We start from the raw sequence: 20,520 nt of genomic DNA on the forward strand, positions 1-20,520 counted from the left end.
GCATAAACATGCTTCTGCCTCAGGCATTTCCAATATGTCTTTGAGGAGGATTTTGCATGAGGACCTTAATGTCCATCCTTACAAAATAATGTTAGTGCAGGAACTCACTTAGAGAGACTGGGAGAGCCGTAGAGAGTTGTACGCGATCATTCTGCAAACCGTTCATCGAGATGCCATCGTCATGTACAGCGATGAGGCACATTTCCATTTGAATGGTTGCGTAAATAAGCATAACTTTCACTTTTGGGCTGAAACCAACCCTTGTGAACTTCTTGAGAGACCCCTGCACAGTGAGTGTGTTACAGTTTAGTGCGTAGTTGCAGAATTTGGCATTGTAGGCCCTTATTTTTAGAGTAGGGAGGAGCACTGGTCACCGTCACTTCAGAAGCTTACATTGAAATGCTAGAGAACTTTTTGCAGCTCCAACTGGAAGAAATTGATGTGCTGGATGCCTGGTTACAACAGGATGGAGCAACAGCTCATACGGTGCAGGGATTCATGCAAGTTTTGTGTGAGATATTTCTGGGGAAGCTGATCTCCCTGCATGGCGATGTCAGGTGGCCTTCATGTTCACTTGATCTTGCTCTGTGCGATTTCTTCTTGTGGGGTTATATTAAGTCGAAGGTATACACTCACCGACCTCAAAACATTGAAGCCCTCAAGGACTCTACTCGCTACAAAATCGCTGCTATTCCCCTTTAAGTGACCGAACGATTCATGTGAGCGTTCAGAAATCGTCTCAAAGAGTTTTTTTGTTAATGATGGCCATCACATTGAAGACATCATTTTTAAAACTCAGTGAAAAAATCTATTTTGTATATCCTTTCTTGTGTCATAAATTTATTTTATCTTGTAGCGTTTTTGTAGAATAAATGTTTGAATTGTGGTACTTCTTTTTGGCTCATCCTATATTAGGACGCAGGTGAACACTCAGTTCTTGAAGATGGTTTGGAACTAGGAAAAATGGGCAAGTGTAAAGATCTGAGCACACTGGTGAAGGCAATGTGATGCTCTGAGCAATGCTCTGCTGAGACACTATGGGAATGGGCATTTATGTGGATATTACATTGACGTGTACCACCTACCTAAAGGTTTCTGCACACCAAGTACATCCTTCAAATTAATGGTACCCCCTGATGGCTGTGGCCTTTTTCAGCAGGTTAATGCCCCCGCCACACTGCAAAAATTGCTCACCAATGCTTTGAGAAACACAACAAAGAGTTCAAGGTATTGATGTGGCCTCTGAACTTCCCTACATCTCAATCCAATCGAGCATCTGTGGCATGTGCTGGAAAAACAAGTCTGATCCATGGAATCCTCACCTCACAAGTTACAGGATATAGGATCTACTGCTAATGTCTTGATGCCAAATACCACAGGACATCTTCAGAGATTCTGTGGAGTCCATGACTCAATGAGTCGGAGCTGCTCTAGTGGCATGAGGAGGATGTACACAATATTAGACAGGTGGTTTTAATGTTGTGCCTGAGTGGTGTATACACACACACACACACACACACACATACATATACATATATATATAGTGGATGCTAGAGGCACTGTTGCCCCATTGAACGCACCAGACAGATGTCCCAGACACACTTGTAAAAGCACAAAGAAGATTCCTTTATTATTATCTTCAATAATAGTGCCCAAAGCACCGCACACTCCACAATTAACAATTCTCCAATAAATAATCAATAAACACAATCCTCCACTCCCAGCAGCTCCGTCCTCTACCACCCAACTCCGGCTTGACCTGCTGGGGTTGCCCACAGTCTTTTTAAAGTCTCTGACCCGGAAGTATTCCATCTCCGGGTCAAACGCTTTCTTCAGTTATCCTGGAAGTACTGCGGGCTTCCATCCTGCTGACTCCTAAGTACTTCCAGGTTAATGTCACCATAATATCCCCCTGGTTCTTGGTGAGCTCCCCCAGGCGGCACCCAACAAGGCTGAAGAACCGGACTCCATGTCCCATGCTGGCCTGCGGGAGTCCGGGGAACCATTTCCATCCAGGGGAACTGCCATCTAGCGTCCCGGGGGATGTATTGTCCTGAAAAGGCCGGTGTCTTCATTTGAGGGATGTTCCAAATGGACTGAAATGCCAGCCATCCATCACAATATATATATATATATATATATATATATAAATATAGTGATAGACAGCTGGCAGCTCAACTCAGCTGGGATGCCCTGAGGATGGAAGGATGGGGGGGAAGCAGCTACTTTTGGACACTACCTCCCCCAAAACTCTACAAGGCAGCTGCCCTGGAATGTAACAGTGCCCTAGATACCTGCAGGGCATCCTGGGAATTGGAGTGTGGTTTCTCAGCCATGTTGGGTACTGTGGGTGCCGCCAGGAGGAGCTGTGAAAGGACCAAAGGAGCCATGCATCATCCATAGCCCAGAAGTACTCACGAGTCACAAGGACAGAAGCTCCAAAGTACTTGCTGGCTGAAGAAAAGCCAGTTCTCCATCTTACCTGGAAGTGCTAGCAAGTCACATGGGCGGAAGGGCAGGACTGCTGGAGACCCAGCAAGCGAGTCAGAGTCGGGTGAAGGTGGACAAAGCTTTCTGGGAGGTGTGGAGGAGAGAATTGTATTTCTTATTATAGTGATTAGTGGTTTATTTGCCTGTTTAGTGTGGCTGTGGTTCTACGAGGCACTATTACTGGAAGAAAAATAATGAAAAGTCTTCTTGGTGCTTTTATTCCGTGTCCTGCTTGTCTGCCTGTTGGGTTTGAAGGGGCAACAGCGACCTCTAGCGTTCAAAATATACATATACATAAATATACTGTATTTACACACACAGAGATACTGTAGATAGATTGATATGCACAATAACAATGAGTCGTGTTATTTTCCAACCTGCTAAATCCAGACTATGCTCATGGGGGTTGCTGGTGCCTATCCCAGCTAGAATAAGGGCACCTGTCCATCGCAGGGTCAACACACACAAACACACCAAGCACACACTAGACCCAATTTGGCGTTGCCAGTTGACCTAACCTGCGTGTCTTTGGATAGTGGGAGGAAACCAAAGCACCTACAGGAAACCCATGCAGACACTGAGAGAAGATGCAAGAAGAGCAGGAATGCAAACTGTCATCTCCTTACCACTACCACTGCTCAACTGTGTCACCCATAAACTATGAGTGCTAAATATGACTAAATGATTTATACAAAATAGGAATGAATAATTGTAATGGCACAACATGTGGCAGTGTCATGCCAATTATTCATTCATATGTTGTATTAAACACTTAGTCATATTCAGCCACTTAACATTTCAAGGTGGATGGAGAGGACCTGCTTATCTCTGAAGAGATCACAACCATCACAAACATACTGAACAAAGCGTGGAGGTTATCTCTGTACAGTATTGACACCAAGCTAAAGCTTTACCAGAGCTGCATTATGTCTAAATGTTTGTATGGATCAGAAATCCGGCAGTAACAGAAACAGACATTTTTAAACTGTCAACATTCTGCACCAGTAGTCTGAGAAAAATCCTTCACATTATTTGGCCACACGTCATGTCAAATTAGGAGCTGTTTACCAGATGTAAGAAAAAGAGCAATGAACACCATCATCATCAAATGAAGATGGCGATGGATTGGACACACCATCACAGGAGAGTAAGACTTCATCATGAGAACAGTGTACCTCCACTGGGCCATCCATTAAACTGGTGACTCCACCCTGACTGGCCTAATCACAGACAGGGATGAGTTGCCATGTCAGAGGGAGGTGGATTACCAGGCCACTGGTTGCACCCTCAACAATCTTAATTTGAATCCCTTGAAAACAGCAAAAATGATTGTGAATTTTAGGAGAAACTCCTCACCTCCTGTCCCCCCTAGTTAAAAATGATCTCACTGTCAACTGTCATTTACAATCTGATTTAGGATGGAAATGTAACTAAATTTTATCAAAAAAGCTCAGCAGCAGAAAAAGCTCTTTTAGCTTAGTAAGTTCAACCCACCACAATCATGCTGGTACAGGTTTATAGAGCGACCATCGAAGGCATCCTCACTTTCTCCATAGCATTGACCATTCTGTCAGTCCAACTCATAACCACAGGAAACTACAGCCAGCTGCCCCCCTGGGCCAGAATAATAAATTAGAATTGGTACAGCCTGGCATGGGGTCTGTGGTGGCGTGTAATTTTTACATAAGAACAGTTTGTGGGTCTGAGTGTGTGCCAGTGGAAAGCTGCGTAGCCATGGAGCGTTCAATGAGGAAGTTGGCTAATTATGATAAGCCCAACTGTTCCTCTTTGGCGCACAACATGTCACTAAGGAGAGCACCAGAGTAGGCCAAACAGGCAAAGAGAAACAAAGGAAGATAGTTATGGAGAGAACAGATAGTAGGAGATCGAGCCAGTGCGTTGGACTGAAGGCGAGGTGATCGGGTGGCCCACAAGAAGTGAGGAGAAACTACACTCCATGGGCGGCTTGCTCCTGTTGAGTACTGAAGGAGCAGGAGTAACCAATGGCTTCAAGCGTCAGACCACATATGCCAAGGGATGGTGGCGGGATGACAGGGCTGAGCTTTGGGCATCCCAGCTGGTACTGGGTGAGGTGACTAGGATGAAAGTCAGTAATGGATGACTGTGCTTGCCCACACCTGCAGAAAAGACACAGAAAGTGAGCAGGGAAGATGGGAAAACGAGATGTACTGGGGCTGAGAGAACATACAGAAGAAAAGGAACCTAATTCTGACTGTGTGTTAGACATTCATATGAATTTATTTATCGATTTGCACTCCTGCAAAGATGCTTGCTTTTATGGATTTGGCATTTAATGAACAACCCGCACTGCACTTTTATTGGACGCTGCTTTGGTTTGGGGAGTAAACACACTAAGCATTTTGCACCACTTTTTGTTCTTTGTGTCCTCATTGTCATCGTCTACTCTTAGTACAGAACTACCAACATCCGGGAAACAGGCGATTACAGGCACTCACAGGAATTTGGACAATTCATTTTGCCTTTACAGTACAAGAAAGATGTACAGTATTCATGAAGAGAATAACCAATTAGACACAGGTTAGCGAATATTTATTGAATAAATGGTTAAAGATATTCTAAAAACAATGCAGTCTTGTTGGAAAACACTTTTGTAAATAAAAATGAAATTCTTCTTAAAAATGCAAATACATGTATATACCTTGTATTCTTATTAGATTGCTTATATAAATAACTCTTGCATATTTTATTAACTCTGACTATGAAGATGGCAATTAAGAAAAAGTGCACTATAAACTATAAACTGGCTTACTGCAGGTATTAATAAAGAACTCCACAAACCGATGGCAACCCAACATTTTTCTAGTAAACAAATTAAACGGACTGTCAGCACCTCTTGTGCTGAAAGCAGAATTTACAGAAACCAAGGTCATAACAAGCAAATAACACCTTTTACGTTGTACAGCTTGACCAATAAGAGTCATCACTGTGTGCAAATTTCCCATTATTCATTTTAAGCTTACAGAAGAAACCGTGTACTTTTCTTCAATGTTTACAACATTATAACGCAATTTAGAAGAGTAACGGTTTAATGTGCAAAGTTTCCAGCACACTTATGATGACTATAAACATCTGGTAAATGAAATTCTCCAATAATCAGAAGAACATTCGCCCAGGCAAAAGGAGAGCACACACAAAAACATTTTAATTTAAGAAGAGAATAAAGAAACATGAAAATACTTCATTTATAAATAAAGATGATACTGTCAGTTTAAAATACTGTACACTCTTCATTACATCTGTCGTGTCTCGGCTAGTCGAGTGCTTGGATGAGGCTCTTTGTTTCAAATGGTGTCAGAATGGCTTTAAAAATTATTTGTTAATTATATATTTTTAGTTCAAAATATAAAACTTAAACATTGGTTTTGATTTTGGGAAAACGGTGATATTGGGATTTGTGCAGGTACAGGTTTTCTTTCAAAGTGACGTTATTTCACATTGCACTGGGGTCCTGAGGGCAACGAGAATGATACACATAATGGTTGCATTTCCACAAAGACAACTAACTGCATGCTGTTGAAAGTTAAACAAAATTAGCAATTGCTATATTTAAAAGAGAGCTTTGTTACCATAATACATCCATGTGCATGAAGTCACTCCTGTATAAAATAAACCTTAAAAAAACGAGATCTTCCAAGGGACTATGAAGGCAAGTATAACATTTCAAATAAAAGCAACTCGTTTGTTAAAGTGTGGCTAACAAAGTACACTGTGGGCATTTACATTTCAACTTATTATTGTTTTAGAAACCCTACCTGTTTCTAAAGAAAGTACTTAAAAGGTTTTCAGGCTACAACATTCTGAAGTCAGAAGTATTTTGATAGTTCTTGTAGCAGACAACAGAAGAGATCAAATTGAAGAACAGTAAATGCAAAGAAAATCAAAGCACTTAACTGAAATGATGAGGACCTTTTTTAAGAAATATGCGTCTTCCTCAGCTTCCTTTGTACAGTTCACGTAGTCCTTCAGTCAGTTGACACATGATAGCAGGCTTCACTATTTTTCCCTTTTTACTAAATATAAGACAATTGGCTTTAAATTTTGAATCCAATTAAATGAATCAATGTCTAGTGTAAAATAAGTTGTTAGACGGCCCAATCTCATGTTAATGCTGCCTTTGCATATCAGATATGCAAAGAACTCGGTATAATGTATAAATCATATTGCTAAAGAAATTTTTAATGCAGAAATGTTATACGTCTCTGACTGTGACAAGTGACTTTGGCTAACTTTAGGCAATTATGAAATTCAATAGTTACATTTCTGAAAAGTGAAATTCTTTTTTGATTGTTAAGAACAGAATACATCCACATACTTTAACAAGGGTTTCCAAATTACAGGCTAGAGAATTACATATAATGTGGAGATTTATTAGGAAGCATTAAGATCACAAATAACTGTGAAAAATCGGTTATTAAAAAATAATGTTGATCAGTCATCCTTACATAAAGGGAATATGACATCACTTCCATTAACAGAATAAACAGCTTGTCTTTGGTACTTTTCAATACCCACCTTTTGGTCATTCTAGAACTGTACGTTACTGGCTCCAAAATGTATCTGGTAATGTTTTAAAAGTGTCAGAAACCTTTTCAGATGTGAAGCTACATCCAGACAACTGACATTTAATGGGACACAAGTGTTCAAAAGACAGCTATCAACTGTCCATGTTCACATTCAACTCCCAGTCTGATATTAACTTAGTTAAATAAACATCTTCATTATTAATGATATCTTCTGAACACTGTCTAACAAACACTGTTGAAAGAAGTTTTTCTGTTTCCTCCTGGACGACACAGGGATGAAGTTCCTGTTCTTCATTTTCCTCATGTTCAAGTATAGGAAAATTTAGCCTACGCATTTCACAGTCCCAGTCAATAAAAATGTTACTGTCTTCTCCTTGTCCGTCCTCGTTTTTAAAGTCTAAGCTTGGGACCAGCTTGCTCTGATCACTGTTCTTGGAAGTCACTATCACTGTTTGCATTACATAGGCACATTTGCATGCTTTCTGATTTTGTTGCTTTATCAGTGCATTGATCTGAGAGTCCAAAGGGGGAATGGACGTATTTAAAGAGATTCCTGTCTGAGACTGGCAAGCGATGTTCTCTACTTCATCCACACCACATGGCTGTTCAGTTGACGTCACTATTCCATATTCACAGTTATCACTCAGGATGCATTCTGACCCATGGTCGTTTGAGGATTGATTGTGGGATGGCAAATATGCAGTTAACTGGGGTGCATAGCTTATAACTTTTTCCAGTTCTTGCTCCAATGTCTGAAGACCTTTTCTAGCTGGGTCAATGGAAGACCAGTTTATAGCAGAAAAAGCAATTTTACTCAAAGCGACATCATCACATGGAAGAAGCACAATTTCCTTCTGAGTTTCACAATGATGTTGTAGAACCTATAACGAGAAAGTTAGTTAAGGTTAGTTAACACTATGTAGCATAATATAAATTATATTTTCAAACATTAATGATTTAGGTTGTTGGCAATCTAACTTGTGTGTAGCTTTAGAAATGGCTTTACATGCACAAACAAGGCCTTTACCATTACCTTTCACGCTTATTTTGCAAGATTACAGTTACTGAAGATAAATTTAATCAGTGCTTTCATTAATAAATTAATGTGCTTTTTAAAATTTTTTTACAGCATTTACACACTTATTTTGTATGCTTTTTTCATTTTCATGTTACTGCTATGTGTCATTTTGAACAGTCACTGTAATATTATAAGTCTAGGAGTTGCTTCTTAGAAGAATTTCACATGAAACTCAAAACACAAAATAAAAACAGAATCAACGGCATGTGCCTCTTCTATGATTAAAGTGCTGCCACATATTTATATCATAATTTTATAATGCAGAATTCAACATTATTTTGAAGTAGTAAACATCTTACCAGGTTATTAGGCTGCACTTGCTTATTTCCAAAAACATAACGATACATCAGGCATCCACCAACAGCAATGAGTGAGAGTATGATTATTGGGGTCAAAATGCATGCATAAATGATGAAAATCATTGTTCCCCAAAGTGCATCTAAAATGAGAAAGTATCTTCACTGTTACTCATTTTACATTAGAACAGGCATTTATCACTATCTTTATCTAAAACTTTATTCATATTCATGCTGTATACATCAAAAATATTAATGTGTAAAATATTAATTTAAAAATTGTTTCAATCTTCATTTTCTTTCTGAGTGGGAATACTCATGCCTGATAGTAAAACATTGTTCTATCATATCTAGATCATTCTCTGAATCTGTTATTAAATCTGGAGCTTTGGTTTGCCAGACCTGTTTATATGGGGTTTGTGGATACAGAAAAAGCCCAAGACCAAGTGGTAGTTGAGGGGTTAGTACAACTTTTGTTGGGTTTGGTAAGGCTGCAAAACTTTAAGAACATATTCCAAAGGAGTGTAACCCCTCTATCGGATACACAACGTTTACGGAGTATTGAGTTTGGAAATTACAGTACAGGGATGCTAAATGTGACGTGGACGGGATAACCACTAGCACATCCAAATTTGAAGTTGTGGTCCTCTCCCAGTAGAGATATGCAGATAATAGGTGAGTAGCTGCCCCAGGGTGGAGGAGCTTAAGTACCATGGGATCTAATTCACAAGTGAGGATAGAGGTGATTATGAGACTGACCAACGAATAAATGCAGCAGTAGCAGTTTCATGAACATTATGCTAGACTGTGGTGGAGAAGTGGTAGCCACGTCTACAGACAAAGCCCTTGATTTACTGGTCAGTCTACATCCCCAACCTCATGAAGTCTGAGAAGTAATGATATTGCCGGTACAAGCAGTCGAAATGAGGCTCATCCTCCATGAATAAGGAGCTTGAGATTGAAAGAAGGAAGTTAGTAGAATTCCTCCTGAACACTTTCCAAAGGACAGACATTGGGCATGCTAGCAGTATTACTGTCTTGGTAGCGTCCGGGTATTCCACAGGAAGGTCAAAAAAATCTGAAGGGGATAGGGAGTCCTGCCTAGCCCAGGCTCAGGCTTTTGCTACTGTGATCCTCACCAGAAAAAGCAGAATGAAAATGATGATGATAATATGGTGGACAATAACATGACATTTTACCTTGCACAGTGAGGAGAATTTCATATAATTACTCTGTTTTAGACATATATTCCAACATTAAAATCAGTCATAACTTTCACCATAAAATGTATCTCTCTATGCTGCACAAACATAATAATCATCGTGTGAGATAACCCAGATTCTCAAAGTTATGTACTATATATGTTATCCCAACATTTCTCCCTGAAGTACTTCTGGAAATAATATTCTTTCATTCATAACTGTAATTAAATCAGACTTGACTCTGTTTAGGGTGGAGTGGTACCTCTGAGGCTAGGGATCTGTGTCAGCAATCGGAAGGTTGCCGGTTCGAATCCTTAAATGCCTGAAGTGACTCTACTCCGTTAGGCCTCTGAGCAAGGCCCTTAACCTGCAATTGCTCAGTCCTGGGTATGACGTTAATCTGCATCCAGCCCTGCAAGCAGGTCCTCCAACCTACAGGGATTGGCACTTCAGCTGTAATCAGTACGTGCTCTCAACCTGAGTCTGTTCTCCCATTTCATTATTGGTATAAAATATTTATTTTTAAAGCCTGGCATTGTTTTGCCTCTAAACAGGTGTTTTTTTTTTAAAATTGTTTTTGGTAAAAAAGGTTTGATTTCACATAAGCAGTAATAATAAAAGTGTCAAAGAAATCTAGGAATGAATATGTCTTGAAATAATCTTCTGCGTAAGAGATTGATTTTATACAGTAATTGACTATGTAATTACTAGAAAAGACAAAAATATGCAAGGCACACATCCAATATGTTTTGCTTTTTCCATAACAAATCTATATTTTTAAAAGCCCTTAAAAACAGTAAGTGAAAGGTTACGGTGGTAATTGCTTACCTTGTGGTGTGGTTACACAAACCTCATCTGAAAGGTTACTGTATTTAGAAAACAACTGAACATGTGAGCTGGCAGAGACACAGTATTTTGTACCACTGTGTAAGCTGGACAGTCGTATTGAATTATTTTTTAATAGAAAGAAGAACTGAAACAAATCAGGATAAGTTAATGTTAATAGTTGTTATTAACAATAATTTCCAAAACTATAAAATACCAAATGCCTAAATTAGACTTATTTCTAAGCTTATCCTAGCTTTACTTAAAGCATATGACAAGAATAAAATTTTTTAAAGCACTGATTTGTATGTGTTTAAAACCCAATCAAAGTTGGTTATTTGTTTAAATTTGTGCTGTAGTCAAGTGCAAAGACATGCAGGTTAGGTGCATTGGCAATCCTAAATTGCCCCTAGTGTGTGCTTGGTGTGTGAGTGTGGGTGTGCCCTGCGGTGGGCTGGCACCCTGCCCGGGATTTGTTCCTGCCTTTCACCCTGTGCTGGCTGGACTGGCTCCAGCAGAACCCCGTGACCCTGTGTTAGGATGTAGCGGGTTGGATAATGACTGACTGACTGACTGTTACTATTTTTATTCTTTTGATATGCAAAAGCATCTTAAAATGCATTAGTTTCATAAAATGTACAAAATCTAAAAATGTGAATTTGTTTTTGCCAAGTAAAAAAGAAATCATAAAATCTTTGATGAAATGAAAAATAAACATAAGAATTTGTTTAAAATGTGTACATGGGAAACAGTAGAATATATTACTTTTTCATTTAAATTCATTCTTATTATGCACACTTATTATTGTAACCCCACCATGCTAGACAATTATAACAAATATCAAAAAAGTGCAACAATAAAATAATGTTGAAAGTAAAACACAAAAACATTATGCAATATACTGTATACAAAAAGATATACAGTAGATGTACAATATAAATATATAAATGCAACCTTTAAAATCAAAGTTCTAACTATCCTAGGTCAGTCACAATGTGAGAAGGACCTTTAAAATGTTGTTATACAGTATGTGTTGTTATTACTATTTAAAAAATGATTTTCCTACTTTAATCTGAGTGTTCCAAGTTACATTTCAATTTCATACTATCAATGCAGCAATTAAGCCGATATTAATCCATATGCAGAGATGATTGCAATGAAAACAAAGTGAAGCACTTGATTGCTGGCTGTTAATTGATAAACTCTTTTTTGTGATTTTATGTTGTTTTCTTCATTAGTTTTCATAAGTTTGTACAATTTATTCAAATTAAAAAAGGATAATTTAATTTCATTTAATTTGGGGTCACACTGTGTTAGAAAATAGGTACTCAGTATGAACTGGACAGGAGTATATATCACTTATTTAAAAATTAAATAGAAATAACTGAAATAGTGCATGTAATGTAAAATGTTTTTCAATGTAGAGTTAAATCCACCATTCCTACATCATTCATATTCATCATCCATTTTTTTTATTAAGCTTAGTCCCACAATGGATCAAGGGAAGCTGCTTTATTTCTTTATATTCTCATTATATACAGTCATATACTACAGTAGTTAAGGCAAAAAATATGATTTAAGAATTTCTTACAACACATTTTACTTACCGATCGACGTGTCTTGTCATTGTAGACAGTAATGTTGTATTGCAATGAAGGATAGTAATCAGCCATTGACCTTTTAGTTTTGCTGTTGTTTTGCCAATCTTCTGGATCTTTTATAATGATTAAAATTGCTTCTTTATCTGGAATCAGGTCCAATGCTGGAGGTCCAAATAAAGCTAATAGAATATGAAGAAAAAATATATAATATACTTAACATACAAGACATAAACATAAAATAGCTGCAAAACACACAGATAAAATTCTAAAAAAAATGATAAAGCATGGGTGTCAGATCCAGTGGGGCCACAGTGTCTACAGGTTTTTGATCCAGCCACTGTCTTCATTGGTAACCAATACCTGATGGTAATGGAACATACCTATTTTACATTCAATTTAAATGATTTGCTTTTTGAAGGTTTTGAATCTGAGATGAAACAATAATTGGATGAAAAGCAAGTCAATAGATGACAAGTTATTTCAGGGACAGTTAAACTCACTCTTTTCACTTTAACCATTTTCTTAATTATAAGTCAAAATAGTGTTTTAATGAAGCACACATTCTAATTCTATGGATTGTTGCTTTCCTCTCTCTGCCACGTCTGAATTTTGATTTTTATTTCTGAAAGAACCATAAAAATATTTTGAAGACCAAAGCAACTTTATATATCTCAGACCTTAACTTAAGTGGATTGGCAATTCTAAACTGGCCTTGGTGTGTGGATGTGTTTGTGTGTGTCCTGCGGTGGGTTGGCACCCTGCCCAGGATTGGTTCCTGTCTTGTGCCCTGGGATTGGCTCCAGCAGACCCCCGTGACCCTGTGTTCGGATTCAGCGGGTTAGAAAATGGATGGATGGATGGATGGATATATTAAGATGAACACGTGTGCAAAGGAGAACAAGATATTTGGTTATCTGTTGGCCTGCTTGCATGTCTTTGTTATTAGTGATGCACAAACATTGCCAAGTTAGTTTTTCCAAAAATCACAGCAATATTTGCGATATTGTTTGAATTTGGCAAACTGCATTAATGTCAATGGGGAAGGACTAAATGAATTAGATTTGATTGGATTATAATGGTACAGTCGTCTTTAAAGAGTTCCTGAGGACTAGGGAAACGTCTGCCAACTATACTGAACCAATTATTGTCATCAGAAAGATGATCTGTGCTGTGAGGCTGGCAATTCAAAGATATCAGCTGAAACTAAAAATATATGTGGACCTACTCTATGCAGCGGTCTAGCCAAGCACGTTGGATACTTGTAATTGGCACACATTAACACTATTTGTTATAATACATTACAACTTTAGAACTAGTTATTTATGCTGTGTATGTTTCATTATTGTGGCCAAAAAGGTGACCTGAGCTGTGCAGCAGAAGTGCCAACCACTGCACCACCGTGCCTCCATAAGAAGAAAGAATGCAGTCTCAGAAGTGCAATCAAATATTTCATCAAAACGAGACAGAAATGTTGAAATCATAGTCAAAAGTCAGAAAAATATTTAGGTCTTTTAAAGGCAGAAAATTCAAAGTGGTGTGTCATGATTCAAACTGCTGCCTCGTTCTATTTTTTGAAGTCAAGCTGAAGGCTGTCTAGACTGTCTGTGCTGATGCTTCACATTTTTTATTCTATCAAAACGATAGACACGCCTTATAAATAGTAATAAATGTTTTGTTATTATTATTTCTTAGAATCTGCTCTGTTATGTCAGGCACCTTCAAGTTTTGTTTTCACTCTTGCCGTGCCAAGTGGTTAATTATTATGCATGCATAGGACACACACCTCATTCTCTTATGTTGATGTGGAACTCGAAGATCGACCTGCACATTTGGCAACAAGTATAGGTAACTCCTCCCACAGAGTCTGTAATCCAAATGATCAGGATTATATACCCATTAATGTTGACTGTTACAGCACTGGAGGACGTCGCACTGGCCTCGCAAAGCATTATGGGGCACTGGTATTAACAAAAATTCTCCTAAACTGGCTGAATTATCTGTAAATAATTCGACAAACAAGGGCGAACCGGAACGCAGCAAATTTGCTGTAAATAACGCTTTGGCAAAATTCACTGATCAACACTAATCATTATTGTTTAGTTGCAGGTTAAAGAAAAATGAAACAAACATTCATAATCTTAAAAAGCAAGTCAATTAAAATCTGGGCAAAGGAAGTACATTATGTTCTATTAGCTGCAGTAATTGGTTACTAATTAAGAAACAGGCTAGAGTGAAAAACAACAGCCACTGTGGCCCTGCAGGATCAGAGCTTGCCACTACTGCCCTAGAGAGTTTATCGTGTAGAGAAGATGACTATCTGTTGACTCAGTGGGGCCAGGATGACAAACTGACTTCTGCACCTACAGATGCTGTTGAAAGAGTGAGCAGCTTTAAATTTCTAGGAATGAGCTGACAAAACTAAAGTGGGTATAGCACATGTTATTTCTGGTCAAAAAGGCTCACCAATGAATCTACTTCCTCAAAATGTCTGAGGGCACCTTACATTTCTCAACCTGTTCTTACAAACTTCTACAGGGTGCACAGTAGGGGTCTTTCTCACTGGAAGCACAACTTTCTAGTTTAGCCCCTGATCAGCCCAAGACGTGTGCATTAAACACATTTGTGTGATTCAGAAAGTCACACCCTACTCAAATGACTCACACAGACAAGGTATGTAGTCTGATGTATCTTGTCTTTGGGATAATATACATAATTTAGTTTAAAGTACTTTGGGTACATAAGTGCAACAAATCTAGTCCTTGTGTTTATAAGATCCTTCTGTTTATAAGATCCGCACTGATAAAAGACAAATCATAATTATAAAAAAGAATGTGTCTTTACTTAAGTAATACAAAACAGAACTACAGCTCAAAGGTATGACTACCAATTAAAATTACTGTTTTATATTCATTAACACTCTCGGGCATTACATGCAGAGTTAAATAATCATTGTGTGTGAAAAAGTTTTCTCTTTTTATGAAAACAGCATGGGAAGTAAAAAAATGTAGTCTGAAAGTTATCAATATTTAAAACTTCCTGAACAATTAGGAACAAACTCATATTTTCTTAAGAATCATTGTTACAATATCTGTGAAACTTATTTCTCCTAATGTTCGTGTGGGATTTCTTTGGGAACTCTGGTTTCATTCCACCACTCAAAAGTGCAAATGTTAGCTTAACTGGCAACACTAAATTAGCCGGGTATGAGTTAGCACGACTGTGTGTGAAATAATGTGTCCTGCAAGGAGAGTCTTTCCGCACATGATCATTTTCTGCATTGAGACTAATGCTGTTAGGACAAGCTTTGGATCCCAGTGGCAGGAAATAACGTTTCCCCTTTGCAAAGACAAATAGTACACATGTATCATAAATACATTACAAATGCAAGACATTTAAGAACTATGCTATAATATACTATACTATAGTTTGCTGACTTATGTAACCAAGGCACTAAAAATTTTTTAAATTTGTTCTTAGAAATGATCAGTAAATATTGTTGATTATAAGATCTTATTACAGTTGAAAAAACACTGACATAGTTTATTTTAATTTTAACTAATAAATCAACAAAAGATTAACTAACAGTAAATTAGGGTATGCAGATTTTTAATCCTTTACAGCAGCTGGACAGGTTTAGAAAACATGTTTGAAATTAAAGGGGTACATAGAACCTTTTGCTTTTGTACCTTTTCCCACTGTTTCCTTCTACTCCTACCTGAACAATGGACCTTTCTTTCTATTCCTATCTCTACTATTTCCATTCAGCACTTTTCAACTATACCATTAAAATTTGGTAGTTAATGCATTTCTTTCAATACGCTTAATGTGTGCTGTAGGCAGATGGAACATAGTAGTAGAGAACATTTTCTAATTGATTAAATAAATAACATTTTACAAATAAACCATCTCTTTAGGTTTATTTCTAATGCCAATGATATGACTTTATATTTAACTCTATGACTGAAGAAAACTTATTTATCATTGTTATCAGATACCTACGTTTATTCAAGTGGATACAAACACACACTTTTAGTAATGGTTAAAACAGTGAGGAACACTAGGCTCATTTGTTAATTGAAGCATGCTAGATCACTTTGCTCTACTCTTTGCATCACCTTCTTGGTTTAGCTACAAACATTTTGTGGTGAGATCACCTCTTAGGCTACTGCAGAAATGAGAAGCATGAATTCTCAGAAATGATGAAGTTTATTATAACAGAAAGGGGTTTTACTTAAAATTTGTTTCTTTGACAAAATACAAAATAAATTAGCTTTACCTCTTTAACATATTTATTTCCTAACTCCAACAGCACTGTCTCCTATTACACATTGCCCTATAAAAACTATACTGTAAATATCATTTAGAAACAAAAAACCTCTAATTTGGTCAATTCAATTACATGTCACAATAAAAGGGCATGAAAAACCATTAAAGACATTATAAATTACAATTGACAGAAATAAAAATAATTCAAATCCAAATTATATTCTAAATAAGGTTGATGACACTTACTATCATACTTGGGTCTGAATTTTCTTGTATATGCCCATTCTGATGAGTTATCTCCTAAGCTGGCCTTTACGCGTCCATAATATGCACTATCAGGATTCCTGGTCTCTTCTGAGAGATCACATGACAGACTGGCAATGTTTATACAATGTCTCACATATTCATTTGTTTTTTTTCCATACCTATGAGGAAACATAACATAAATCACTACTAAATGGTTGAAATAAAAAGAAATCAGACCTTTTAAATTAACTTAAGTTACAAGGTAGCTATGACTGGGAGTTATAGAAAATTTAGTTAGCACTTGCAATTTATTGTAACTAAACTGCCTGTTGCAACATATGCTACCTCATTGAGTTAGCAGCATATACAGTATAAAGGAGATATCTTGTAAACAAAAAATGAAAAATATATGTTTTATTGTCAACATTCTGATAAAATATGCAGTAGTTTTACATCTGTCTGAATTTTCTTTGCTGCTCTGTACCATTCTTTTCTGACATTTTACTATTTAGTTTGTTTTACTGTAATGAAATACATTTGTGGGGCATTAATATTGCACAGTGGCAGTGGTGCTGCCTTGTAGTATGGAGACCTGGGCTCACAGCCCAGGTCCTCCCCCTGGAAGTTTCTCCCCATTTCCATGTTTGTTTTCTCCTACAGTCCAAAGACATGTAGTTTATGTGGATTGATGATGCTAAACTGGTCCTCAGGATTAAGCAGGCTTAAAAAATGGTATGGTAAATACATTGTTGGATTCATTTTTCCAAACTGTTTAATTGACTCTTTCTGAGCTATTTCTGATACCTGATGTAAACGCTGGCCCCAGCACAGACAGACGGACGACATATTTTACTCCACACACTGTTTATTATGTACAATATATACAATGTCTTTGCTCACGTGCACCCCCAGTGCCTTCTCGCACCGAATTCCCCAAAGTCCAGGCCCACAGTCCTTTGTGCCTTCCTGGCCGCCTCCAGTCCTTCCTTCTGCTCAGTCCGCTTCCTCCCGACTTCCACCACTCACTGGAGGGAGGCGGCCCCTTATATAACGCCCCCGGATGAGCCCCAGGTGTTTCCGGCATCTGCTCCTTGGCCACGCCCCAGCGTGGCGGAAGTGTCGGCTGCCTTCCTGGCAGCTCTCCGGGCCCCACATAAAGTCTTCCCCCCGGCACTTCCTGGTGTGGCGGAAGTACCGGGCTCCCGGGATAATTAGGCACTGGGGCGCCGCCTGGCGGTGGCCACGGTCCCTGCAGGGCTGGGCTTCCATGCCCTGTACCCGGCCCCTGCCTAACCAGGACGGACGCCCCACTCCGCCTGGAGGAGGCACTCGCCTCCTCTTGTCCTCCAGCGCCCCGGCCGGCTCCAGCCCCAGCCGCTGACCGTGACGGGTAAACCGGCATCGGAGCGCCGCCTGGCGGTGACCACGGCCCCTACAGGGCTGGGCTTCCACGCCTTGACCCGTGGTCCCAACAGAACCAGGACGGACGCCTCGCGGTGTGGAGGAGGCACAAGCCCTCCTCTCGCTCCTCCAAGGCGTCCCGGCCGGGCTCCAGCTCCGGCCAGCGACTGTACGGGGTAAACCGGCATCGGGGCGCCGCCTGCCGGCAACCACAGGCCCCTACAGGGTAGGGCTTCCATGCCCTCGACCCGTGGCTCCCAACAAAACCAGGACGGACGCCCCCTCGCTAAACTTAAGACAGTCTAGCAAAGTCAGCTAGTGATTTGTTTTAATACGGAATTAAGAAAAAGTGTCAATTCCAACACTGCAATGTGACCCACTCTTCTGTTCAAGAGTGTATTTTGTTAATAAAAAACTATACAGTATAGTTGACAATATCTGTTAATAACAGTGACTACAAACCACGTAGAAATGGGCTATTGTTCATTTACTTAATTCTATGATTGGAAATTTAACACACATCTAAACACAATGGTGATATAGCCCTTATTTATGTAAAATTCTGGACTAGTATCTTTTTTCTTGGTCAGCAAAATTTGAACAATGAATCTGATCACTTTGCATTGGTAAAATGTAATCAAACAGTATTAATTAAAATATTAATTTAAGAAATGAGCAGGGGTATAAACTTATACATCACCAACACTATGTAAATTGACCAATGAGAAACTCTGAACTGTGACCATGGTCCAAAAGCTTTCCAAAAGTCTGAAAATGATATAATTAGATAATGTTCTTGTCAGCAGTGCTTGGACCCTCTGCTCTTAGTTACAGTTAAAGTGTGGCACAGCAGTCTAGGAAAAAGCCCTAATAACCATATGTGACCTTAATATGAATATTAAAAAGAAGCCACCCTGAACATCATTTCTGATTAAACTAGGATGAGGAAGACACAGCAGCCGCATGTGCTCTGTCAATACATTCTCTCTCAAAAATAGGTCTCTCAGTCTGAAAAGAAGACTACCAAAGACTTCAATTTCTTTGTTATTAAGAGAGCAAACAATTATCAACAAACTAGTGAAATATACACAGGAGGAGGCACTGGATACAACAGCAGATCCACAATTCTTTGTATGTGAGTGAGAGAGAGTGTGTATGGCTGTTGTTTGTGTGTATATGCCATGATATTTTGCTGGCTTCCCATCCAGGGTTGTTCTTCACCCAGCTCCCAGTGTTGTCAGTTAACACTGGCTACCTGTAACCTTAAACTAGATAACGGGGATATAAAATGGATGGATAGATAACAAACATATGCAACAATGATTTTGTAGGTACTGATGCCATATTTTTTGCATTTCTACATACATTATGTGAGCATCATAGGAACACTTTTAAAGAACTGTTTTTAAAGACTTTTTAAAGACTATTTGTTCCCTTCATAATTTTTTTAGACATACAGTAAGTACACTGTAATTTATTTATCTCTATGATTTTCACACAATATAAATATTTTTTTTCTTAAATAACAGAAAGATCTACTTATTATTACATATCTTCTGAAAAAAGTAGTAAAATTTTATAAAATCTACTTCAGATGAAAAAGCAGTTTTTCTAAAGACTCAGTATTAAAAAGATTTTAATCTCCCTTTACAGCAGTTGTAAGTGGTGTAACACTAGACATTCAAGATGGTGTATTTTTAATATTAAAACCTCAGTCTTTACTAGAAGAATGAACATTAGTAGAAATGAGAATGCACAGAAAAAAGTACATTCAGTACAAAAGTATATTAAGCTAAATTCAGCTGGCTAAGAAGGCAAGATTAAAAAAAAAACTATTAACACAGACATTTCTTAAAAGTACAGAAGATCCAAGTGTTGCCAAGATAACCTCTTGCTGTAGTAAGCAAGCAAAGGATGCATGAATGTACAGGATATTTAATTAGTGGCATGCAAATTAATTCTAACTAAACCATTATATAGATATGAAAATTAATTGCACACTTTAATGCATTGTCCTGGGTATGACGTTAAACTGCTTCCAGCTCTGGAAGTGGTCCTCCAACTTTCAGGGAAAACTGGGGGTTGGTAACAGGATTGGCACTCTAGCCATGGTAAAAACTTCATGCAGCTCCGATCCATCAAACAGGACTCCTTTCTGCTCTCCGTGAGAGTAGCTCAGTTGATTGAGCTGACCTGTGGGACATCCTGCGACTTTGTAGGATCCCCTGGAGTTGGTGGATATCATGCTTGGCCCGTACACTGGTACGGTGAGTGCTGTGTAGAATGGAGGCAGAACTTCTGCATTTTTCCTAGCTGATTCTGGTGTTCATCAAGAGTGTGTTCTTGCTACAACCTTGTTCAATGCATGCATAGAGTGGATGTTGGGCAGGGTTGTGGGGTCCAGCAACTGTGGGGCATCTGTTGATGAAGAAAGATTTACTGATCTTGACTTTGATGATGCTGTGTTTTTCGCATAGTCAATGGATGCTCTGAATGGGGCTCTCAAGAGAGTCTGAGTGTTTGTGCTTGCGAATGTTCCGGATAAAAATC

The 20,520-nt window shown here is 38.6% G+C and overlaps 1 protein-coding gene across 1 annotated transcript in view; it reads right to left on the bottom strand.

The window, feature by feature from the left end:
- Nucleotides 1-5,054: 5,054 nt before the first annotated feature.
- il20ra (interleukin 20 receptor, alpha) overlaps nt 5,055-20,520 on the bottom strand; it is a 37,536-nt gene continuing 22,070 nt past the window's right edge. Inside the window, exons 3-7 of the mRNA XM_039747439.1 lie at nt 16,570-16,748; nt 12,064-12,236; nt 10,460-10,604; nt 8,433-8,572; nt 5,055-7,936 (exon numbers count right to left, since the gene is read on the bottom strand). Coding sequence (XP_039603373.1) covers nt 7,187-7,936; nt 8,433-8,572; nt 10,460-10,604; nt 12,064-12,236; nt 16,570-16,748 — 1,387 coding nt within the window. The 3' untranslated portion in view covers nt 5,055-7,186. The remainder of the gene's footprint in view (nt 7,937-8,432; nt 8,573-10,459; nt 10,605-12,063; nt 12,237-16,569; nt 16,749-20,520) is intronic.

This window comes from Polypterus senegalus, chromosome 3 (genome assembly GCF_016835505.1).
Source record: "Polypterus senegalus isolate Bchr_013 chromosome 3, ASM1683550v1, whole genome shotgun sequence".
Classification (NCBI taxonomy): domain Eukaryota; kingdom Metazoa; phylum Chordata; class Cladistia; order Polypteriformes; family Polypteridae; genus Polypterus; species Polypterus senegalus.